Source organism: Epinephelus fuscoguttatus, linkage group LG21, assembly GCF_011397635.1.
Source record: "Epinephelus fuscoguttatus linkage group LG21, E.fuscoguttatus.final_Chr_v1".
Classification (NCBI taxonomy): Eukaryota; Metazoa; Chordata; class Actinopteri; order Perciformes; family Serranidae; genus Epinephelus; species Epinephelus fuscoguttatus.
Window position 1 is genome coordinate 26,845,928 of NC_064772.1, and position 10,654 is coordinate 26,856,581.

General features: G+C 40.4%; 1 protein-coding gene across 1 annotated transcript; it reads left to right on the forward strand.

The window, feature by feature from the left end:
* The first annotated feature begins 3,143 nt into the window (after nt 1–3,143).
* On the forward strand, nt 3,144–10,654 carry pkia (cAMP-dependent protein kinase inhibitor alpha). The gene is made up of 3 exons (XM_049565033.1): nt 3,144–3,252; nt 5,623–5,826; nt 8,373–10,654. The coding sequence occupies exons 2-3, from the start codon at nt 5,676–5,678 to the stop codon at nt 8,447–8,449; spliced, it is 228 nt and encodes a 75-aa protein (XP_049420990.1). The 5' UTR covers nt 3,144–3,252; nt 5,623–5,675; the 3' UTR covers nt 8,450–10,654.

Sequence of the window (10,654 nt, forward strand, 5' to 3'; positions counted from 1 at the left end):
CAATGGGAACGAGAGGAGTCACCCCTTACCACTTCCGGTTTCGCTAAAATACGGAAGACACGGTCTCAAATTGGTGACATTAGCTCTATTTCTGAAGAAAAATATACAATACATGTCGAATGCAGCGATATTAACGTTTGTACGTTGCTGATAGTGTTGTAAGAACTACATATGTTGCTTAGCGGGGTTTCTGTCATAAATGTGCAATGTGGTTATATCTTACAGTGAGCGGGTTTGATTACGAGGCTTTCCTTATGATATGTTTCCATTTATGTATCAGATAAATACAGTTATAAATAATTATTTGTACAAATTACGTTTTTAAGCTCTTTAACATTGTTTTTGACATTAAAACTCAAGTCTAACAGACGCTGGTTTCCATAGGCGGGGAATGAGAGTGACCATCTTGACGCTACTGATCTTTGGCTTCCAATAGCAACTGGTTCGTGTGATGCCGCTTGATGTGTTTACATCCGAGGATTTCATTGGATGTTACTGCCTGATTCAGCATGTAACTCACTTTGAACAGCGATGGGGCGTGTTCCTCATTTGCCATTATTATTCCCAAATATGGGAAATAAAATGAAAGAAAACAATTTGATATCAGGTAATGAGAACTCCCTCGCTGCACTGAAATGAATGAACAGGAAGGTAAATGTAATAATCCAAATTCTCAGATAGAAAAATACTGCTTCATGATTTTTGTAAATGAAAATGTTCTGACTTCTACATTTTCCACAATACATTACAATCTGCATAATAAAATTAGGCCCACTGGTAAGTTGGATTTGGTGGTAGACCTCATTTAAGGATGACTGTGATCACAGCTCCCAAACAATGACACCAGTGTATCCCCTTGTTTCCTTGGTTGGCTCAAACACTTGCCCAGAGCACTCGGGAGTTCCCATTAGAGTTGCCATATTGAGCAAATGTGTCTTCTGAATGGGGTAATTCATAGCCAGATGCTATGAGACCACAGCAAGCGTGTTATTGAATGGTGATAGCCTCTGAGCCTTGATCACAACAAGATCACTGTTCTCACACTGACTGTCTGCTCTCTGTGATCTCTCTTTCTCTCTCTCTCTCTCTCTCTCTCTCTCTCTCTCACACACGCACACACACACACACACACACACACACACACACACACACATAGGCTATACACTAACAGCCTTGTTTGTTCATCTGACATCCGACCTTTTTGACTTGCTTTGAAAAGTGTTGGGATAGTGACCCTTCTAGACTCATCTTTTTCTTGACTTCTAGTTTTGCACCAGTGGCATAGGAAAGTTACGATGGGTCCCAGTGCACACTATTGTGAATATCTTGGCACAAATAAAGACTTGACATTGGACAACATTAACATACATATTACCCAGCAGTCATTGCATATCTGACCAGAAAATTTAAAAAAAATGTAAAGAAATTAATTATTTCATTGAATAGTGTTTATAATTTATTATATACCTACTGACTATTTAAAAAAAAAAAAGTAAACCATGGCGTTGGTGGGTTTGCATTTTTGAGTACACATACAGTATATATATAGCAAATGGCACCATTTTTAAATTAGGAACATTCCTTTTTTATTTTTCCTTTCTGAACACAGATATAGCCTAATCAAGGAGGCAGTCTGAATCACTTGTAAGGGCTTGCTCTTTCTATGGGCCCTGCAATGTCTATATTTACATGCAGTGTCTATATTTAATTAGTAAATGTTTGACTTGTAATCAAAATATTGTCATAATACACTTTATGTTTTTATGGGAAAAGGTTTTGAGTTAGTACTTAATGCAATTCAGGTAAAACGGGACAAAAAGTTAAGTTAAATTGGACATTTTTCTAAAGTGAAACCAGCATGTTATTAAGCTACCAGGTGTCATAAAATCATGACTCATACTATTGTGTGCCCTGTATCATATTACTGTTCCCACCCATCCTCTCTCCTGCCCTCTGGTAGGAGATACAGGAGCAAATAGACTAAAACAGTTTCTACCTCTGGGCCATCAGGCTAATAGATCAAAACATATGAAATAAGGTAGGTACAATGGGCCCCAGTGCACGGTAATATGACCGGCACAATAGTGTATGCTATCTGAGCTGTTATCCTGACTAGGGATAACATTAACATCCATATTACCCATCAAACATCACTGCATATCTCTATATCACAGAAAGTACCAAAGAATCTTTGACTTAACAATTTAATCATTTATTATACTTTACTTGGAATATGCATATAATTTTGTTGTAGATGCTGCTGGCTATGTTACGAAAAAAGAAAAAAAATATGATGGAGATAGGTTTGCCTTTTTCAAGGGCAAATATAGCAAATGACACTGTCTTTAATTTAATGACAGTTCTTGTTTGAACACAGACATATTTCCAAGGTGGCAATCTCTCATAAGGGCCCATTCTCCACCCAACACAACTGCCTCTCTCGTTTTTGTTTTGTTTTGTCGTTCTTGTTCTCTGTAGAGCGTCTTTGAGTATCCAGAAAAGCATTATAACCTCCTGTCACCCTGCATCCTCATATAACGCAATCACATTTCAGGTTTACTTGACCTTATACTTCATTCTATTTAGCTTAGACCTGTTGTCCTCGCCCGTGGACACTTTTTGTGCCATCTAGTGGTAGTAAGAGCACAATACACTAATTCATGTAAAAACAAGATGGCAGCCATCTCTGCCAAGTCTGTCTGCAGCTGATCCCGACACAAAAGTGGACAAGGTGCAAAACCTGATCACATTTATTAGTTGAAACTTGTTTATTTATTATTAATAATGTGTGTAGTTTGATATGGCAACACATTAGACCAGTTTTAGCAACAATAAGACACTGTTAATTTGAAATTTCTCGTTTGAGGACATTGGGACTGTTTAGTTTTTTATACTTATCAAGTCCCACTGATCCCAAATAGCTAAGAGAAATCAAAAATGCATACCAAACAAAAATTCAGTACTCACGAGGATAAAGCCAATGTATTATTTTTTTATTTTATTTTATTTTAATCTTTATTCTAAATGAGCCAGTGAAAACTAAGTTGGATGGGGAGGAAACAATAAATTTTAAGGGCTGTATTACTTCACAAATAAGGGCTTTATTTTGAAATTTTACCCGGAAACAGTTGTATTCTGACCGACTTGACATTGGTAAATCCTCTATCGCGAGCGTAATGGGGAATACCGAGTGGCTTTCATGCTGATGTGATTGACCCCTGCGAATACTGGGAAGCCCGTTAACCTAAACAGGTACTCTGATCATAATAATACCTAATAATAATAACAGTAGAAACAGACTGTGCGTGTGTGGCATCGTAATTTCATGTGCACCGTGAGGGCTGCGTTCACTGGCACTGACTGAGCTCTATGGGAGTCTTTGTCATCACATAAAGGCATATGGCTGTTGATTTATTATTGAAAACAGTTGGAGCGTGTCGATTCTCGTGCACCTTTAATGGCTTGTCTTTATGTAGCCTGAAGGTGAGGGCTTTACTGTGTCAACAGTGTGATTTATCTGAGGAGCCAAATGCGCACGACTGTACTTGATGCCTGCAGCGCCTCCACTTAGCCTTTAATAGATGATAAATGTTGGAAGGCGTCAATTATTTAAAGCCTGTTCTAATAAAGGTTGTCAATGGACTAATGGCAGCTCATGCAGAATCATAGCAAGGGCATTTAATGCAGCCCTTTACTAATCCTGCCATAATCCTACAGCCTATAGGATTTAATAGGATGCTGCAGAAATAACAGCAAAATAGCCCACTTTATATTTGTATTCTATCATATTGAGATATTGGTGATACTGTTGTTATAAAGGCAATTGTTACCTTTCTAAATGTTTGTGTAGGAGTATAGTTTGTGTATGTGTGAGTGAGGGAGTGTTAGGCATCAGTCCCAGCTATGCTGAGGTCACCTAGAATAACACTGGCATAAGTTTGTGGGACTGGATTCCTGCACTCCTCATCACTGCCACACTCACTGCTAATTCTCTGTTTGGCAGCACAGCAAATCAAATGCTTGCAGAGCAGGAGGAGCCAAGTTTCTTTATTTTTCACTTGTTAGGCGGTGACAGAGAGGACACTGTCCGCTGATTTGATTCAGAAACATTTGTTGGGAAGTCTGTGCTTTAGATATATATTGTTGGTGTCGAGGCCAGCTGAGCGCTCTGGTTACCTCTCGGGAGCAGAGCCGTGAGGACAGCAGGAGCATGCCTCTGCAAGGGCAGGGTACATAATCACTCATACACACTCTCACACACACTGAACTGCTGATGTTCTACTTTATGGGTGCAACAGCGTGACTAAATTATGTAAACTGTCAATTAATATTTCATGTGATATGAGCTTGGGACACCCATGCCAAGAATGTTCTGTCAGCTCTACAAATAAAGCATCGACACTCACGGGGCAGTAACAAATGAAGCTCATGATTTAGTAATGATAATAATCAATCTGAATTTGATTTTTTCCATAAGCATTAAGATCTGGACAAGAGTTCTGTACCTAAATTGATTGTATCTAAAGATTTGGGACATGATGTTAACACACACACTGCTCTTAGATTTTGGTTTATGCTTAACACTCAGGAATATCCTTTTATGTTCTAAAGGTCTAGCTGCAGATCAGTGTCATCACAGTTTGCATCTGAGATGATACTAATTCTCTGATTTTTATATTGAAAAACAGTCATCCTGTTTCTCTTGCTTCCCCACGTCGAGGCTGACAATTGCACGGACAACATCTGTTGGGTCCTGCCCGTCTTGACACCATTTTGAGAATGACAGCTGAGTGGGAGCAGGCTCAGATGATGACATAGGAGGCATCCAAAAATAGCCGCGGTCAATCACAGCCTGCTCGGCTCTGGAAATAGCCCCAGATGGATGTGGGAGCTGAGGTCATCTCTGAAAAATTCCCTATTAGTTAAAAATCCATTATTTAAACTGGAGTAAAACCAACTTGTCCTTTATATCACCAAGGGGATACGCAGTCTCACAAAAGATTGTTTTTTTTTTGTACTCTTAAAAGTGCATGTATTAAAAATTGATTGCTTAAGATAAAAAAAAAATCTCACGCTGATGGATTTTAATTAGTGACAATGTGGCAGGGAAGCCAGCATGTGCAAAGTGCTGAAGGACAGCCTCGCCCAGGCAAATTGATACAGAGTGTTAGGATGTCAACAGAGGGGTTTAACCTAAATCTCTGTGGCAACACAGCTCCCTTACTGCTCCATGCTTACTCCAAGTGGAATGACATTTGAATACAGTACTGTCCTCCCATGTGCTGTAATTACCCCTTTGAGTGTGTGTTTTTGGGTGCTGCATTGCATCACTTCAACAGCACCCTCATTTGTGTTTCCGTCCCACCACCCTGTGTTCCTTCTGCAGAATATGTCTCCTTTGTGTCACTGGTGTCGCCTGTGCCCTCGATTGAGATTAAAATAGATTAATCAGGGATTAGGTCATAAAATAAGAGGAGGGAGGGATGTATTGAATGAGTGCACTGTCACTTTCTTCATGTCAACACAGACTGCAGATGCATCCACTGTGCACAGTTGCTCAGGACAAACTGCATAAAGCCTCCTAAAAATGTAGCTCATGTTGACGTGTGTGTCCATGTGTAGCCTTCCTGTGCTGCTGCGTGTGCCAGGCCCTGCTATGGTGAGGTGTGTTAGCGATGACGGATGTGGAGGCGACCTATGAGGACTTCATCGCCTCTCGGCGGTCCGGCCGCAGGAACGCCATCCACGACATCCCAGCAGGCGCTGGGGTGGAAGGATCCGCTGACCTGTCACAGAGTCTGGCACAGCTCAACATCAACAAGTCAGGTGAGAGACATCAAAGTGGTGAGCTGAGAGGGGAACAAAGGAAGTGGGGCAGTATATGTAGGAAGTGACTGATGATGGAAAGAGATGCAGATGAGGGAAGTGGAAGCAGATGTGTAGATGAGTGGGGCAGTCAGGTGATGGGAAAGGAGGGAGGGTCCAAGGCATCAGGGGGATGGATGGAAAATGGATGTCAGGGGGCCTTGGGAGTGGTGGAAATGTGGCTGAGGCAGAATGAGCAGCAATATGCACAAGTGAGGCAGGAATTGTGAACTATATTTTCACAGGAGAAACTATAAACAATTAAACAGGGATCGGTATCAACAACTTGGAAACAATCAGTGTATTTAAGCAAGATAATTGATATATTATAGCCTGTCACTGCTCAAAATTTGTAGTGTGTTTTAATTGCATCTATCAAGAGTATGGTGTGTGCATGGGTAGTGTAATGTTTGATACCACCACCAGGGGGTGCCAAAGATTGAAAGTTTTCATTTGTAAATAATGTGAAATAAAACTTGGTACTGTATGTGTAGGAGTCATGAATTAAATTAGAAAGGAAAAGATGTTGTAAGATTAGTAGGATTAATATGTTTTAGGATGGTTATATTTTTGTATTGTCAAATGATTTTTGGGATATTAGCGTTTATAATATTTTTGTGATTAGGGTTTTTGGGATGGATCTGTGCGGTGACACATATAATCTATATGAGCATCTCATGTTGACCTGTGTGTTTTTTTGTTGGAAAGAGGGGGTGAGTGGGTCACCGATTTTATTGTTGACTGCACTTTTGTTTGCTTTTAATTATAAATTTGTTTATTCCTTTCCATTAAAAAGTATTTCATCTGATTTTGGATCACAGCGAATTTTTTGTTGGCGTGTTAAACAAGTAAACCAGGCCCAGCCTCAGCCTGTCAGGGACTTTGAGTTTGTTTCTGTTATGAGTCAGTTCAGAGGAAGACTTTCAGTCTTTAACAAAAGGCGAGCTTTAATGTAGCTGATGGAAAACATCCAGTACAGGGAGGCAACGAAAAGTCCAAATGAAACAAAACCAAAAACCAAACTGAAAACCAACCGAAAAAAACAGGATGAATAGGGATGAGCACAGGAAAAACACAGGGATGAATACAAGCACGACCACAGAATACACCCAGGAGGAAGACAGGATCAACACAGGTATATATATACAGTATATACACAAAAAACTAATCACAACAACAAGACACAGCTGGAGTAGGAAGACATGGGCAAAGGAGGGAAATGGAGATTGGCTAACAACAAGGGTGGAGCAGACAGGACTAATACAGAAGAGGTGTGAGGGGAAGACTCTGGGAACAGGGAGGGACTAACAAGACAGGTGTGACAGAAAACAGGTGGGAAAACACACAACGACAGGAAGTAAAACCCAGACATGACACATGAGGAGAGAACTTACAAAATAAAACAGGAAGCAGATTAAACATGAATGAATAACATGAAACAAGGAACACAAACAGAAAACTCCATAAGATAACGAAATATAAACAAACCTAGGAGAGTGACAGTTTCCTACAGTCACTACAGTATGAATTCAAACCGTATTCTTATTCTCCACCAAGGGAGAAAAAACATGGCAAATTATAATGCAAAAATTTGTTTTGTTTACCATGGTTTTCAAACTTTTTGTGCCCGACGGTACACCAGAGGGTACGCCAAAATGTCAAGGCACACCTTTATTTATATTTGTTTTTATTTACTAATATCAAATAACAATTGACAACCAACTATTAGTCAAGAAAGCATTTTAAACTTTTAAAATTACATCAAAGCACCAATAGCATCCATTTAAACAGGAATTAATGTAAGATAATGTGATGGGTCACACACTTATAATTCCCTAGCACGAACGTCAACAAATAGGTTCCCTGTGAAGGTTTTCTAAATTAAATTAAATTACCTTTTCGGCAGAGTTTGCCTCTTTATTAGGAAAGGGGTGCACACAACATACTGATACAGTCAATCAAAAATTCATTCATAACTTTTTTTTTTACATTGCAATAATAATGTGTGGTCATCACAAAATCCCACGGCACACCTGGATTTGCATCATGGCACATCAGTGTGCTGCAGCACCATTTGAGAACCAACCTTTTCCGTTGTGTGCGTAATGCTTTAACTTTTTAAATGAGCGATGTTTGCGTAGATTCTGTCATGACTGCTGTCCATGGTGCTGAATCTGGGGCTGTCCCGGGCGATCCCCAACGCTCATGCTGGCTGGCAGGAAGCCCACTGGCAGAGACAGATGGCTGATAGTTTGCTTTAACTGATCGGCCTTGTCATTTTGCCTTATCTACAAACCACACCTTGCTATCATAGATTCTGGTGGCAAAGTCCTGGAAACTCTTAGCTCCCTCCACACAAGTCAGTTTTGCCCCAAGTTTTTTGTTACAGATTCAAATTACTATTACTACTAGTTTTTGTCTTACTTACTATTCACATCACTGACTTCACAAGTAGTAACTTATGCTTGTAACTGACTCACTGTCTCCTCTCTTCCTCTGTGTATCAGGAGATGAGGGAGAAAACACCGACAAAAGCCAGGACTGTCCAGCTAAAGAAGAAGAGACTCAAGCTGAGGGCAGCTAAACTGACTTTTGTGGACTCAAACAACCGCTTCCTCTCGTCCACCTGATCCCTGAACCCTAAACCTGCTGCATCTAATGACTGTGAGCAACAGACACGGTAAAATCTCCCACTGCCCTGGTCCCGCCACGAGGACATCGTCGCTATGGCAACCACAGCGCAGTTTTCCTTTCTTACTTGGGTGTGTTCCAACTTCCTTAAAAGGCCTCCTTTCCTTGCTGCCTTTCCTTCATGGCTGCTGACGTGAGATTGGACGTGACGTATGGTGAACGCGGCGTGATGTCGACAACCAGAAAGCAGCTCTGTTTGACTGTGGGTGGTCCCGATGGGACAGGAGAGAATGGAAAAGAGGCCATTCAAGGTTTGTGGGGCAGGCGCAAGTGTTTCCACTCTCTTCCCTCCGCGCCTTGAAGCAATCACAAGTGATGTGGCTGAAATACTTCCAGGGAACTGAGGGCAGTGATCGGACACCTACTCCTTGTTTGTTTGTTTATCCATGTCAGGTGATATCTCGGACACCACAGACTCAATTTGAAAGATTTGTGGGTAAATAATGTTGCAATCTGGCACTTTTGATATTACATTACTTGCTTAGACAGGTCAAAACACAGGACATACAGCAGTTAGGAACAATACTGAGCTGCTCTTTCATTCTGTCAACACGATAAAGGCAAAAGCTTAAAACAGTACCCCTGTCTGGCTTCCCTGTTTCTTGCTTTGTTTTGCACACTGACCCATAATCTCCCAAATAATCACGAGCCCTTTTTGTGCCCACTGCCAGGCCTCACAGGTGCAGCCAGTATGTGCTAGACAATGCATCTCCCTGAATGCGTCATTTTAGATTCTTTTTATATTCAAAATTTTGTAAAGGTTGTACAAAAGGTTGTACTCTAGATCTTTGCGTATACATGGAGAATTATTGTCTGATATTCAGTATGTTAAAATGCACCTCACCTATGGTTTCCCTACCTTTGACTTTGACTGTGTGAGCATTTTCTAACTTTGTATGCAGTTAGCCGTTAACTTCAAATATTCATTGTGAGATGTTGCAGTCAGTCGGATGGTTGCTAATAGCTTTGGATTACAGTGTTGAAATACGGTTCTGCCCTTACACGTCTCATGTTTGGTTACTCAGTGTATTCATATTTCCTCATCCCTCTCATTGCCTGTGGCTGCTCTGTGGAGAGACATCAGGTGTTTCTCAAAGTCAAGGAAGGATCATTAAATGGCTGAACTTCAAGGATGCTACGTCATCACATCCCGCCTAAGGACTGTTCCGATGTCAAGGATCCTTCAAATTCTACAGAGGAGTCCTTCATTTAGAGAATTTTAAAGGATGCATGTGTGTATCCTCAGCAGGTATAAAGTACCCACAATTCTTTGCGCACAATTTGCTGGAAGTGAAGGTTGGGTCTCTTCAATGAAGACTTTGACTTGACTTTGAGAAACACCCATCGGTCTTGTAGTATGTGATGGTGATGGTGCAGTTTTCTACATACTAAATACAAAAATTGTCCATATTATAGTATGTTCTTTTTACCCCAGATCAATACACTGCCATTTAGCACATCTGAGAGTGTGTGTGTGTGTTTAAAGTATGACTTGTTTGACGCTGGATGTTGAGATCAAGAATTTATTTGCTGCTGGAGATGCAAAAAGTCACAGCACTGATTGCAATCAAGTGTGTTTTATTTAATGTATTATATTCATCTGAGGTTTGTATTTGTCCGTGTTCTGGGGCGTCTGGTAGAATGATGATTGTTGTGATTGGACAGACTACCTGTGATATTTGCATTTCCCGTTTCTCTGATGAGTCAACCCTTCATTTTCAGAGAGAATCAACCCTCTCAGTACTTTTCCTGTAGCTATGACACACTGCCTTTTTCTGTTGTACCACTCAAACATGTAGATGTGCACTCTGAAACTTTCTATTTTGAACTTGTGTGACTGTGTGATGATATCACTTGTTTGTCTTGGCTGGTTTTATGAAATTTTAAGAAAATAAATGACTTGTTAAAAGGGCATTTTTACATTGTATTTACAGGTCAGGTAGAATGTGATTTAATGACCAGTACTGTTGCACTGTAGGTGACCTCGGGCACCCATAATCATGCTGTATTTTCCATGTTGTTCATTCATGAGTCATGTGTGTTGTCACTGACTTTACTGTGTAATGCCCTCATATTTGATTTTGTTGTCTTTGTTAGT

What these genes read in the sequence shown, in the direction of transcription:
- pkia (XM_049565033.1), top strand. Translation starts at nt 5,676, where the DNA reads ATGACGGATGTGGAGGCGACCTATGAGGACTTCATCGCCTCTCGGCGG. An exon ending in GCTCAACATCAACAAGTCAG is followed by an intron (nt 5,827 to 8,372) that starts GTGAGAGACATC and finishes TCTGTGTATCAG; the next exon opens with GAGATGAGGGAGAAAACACC.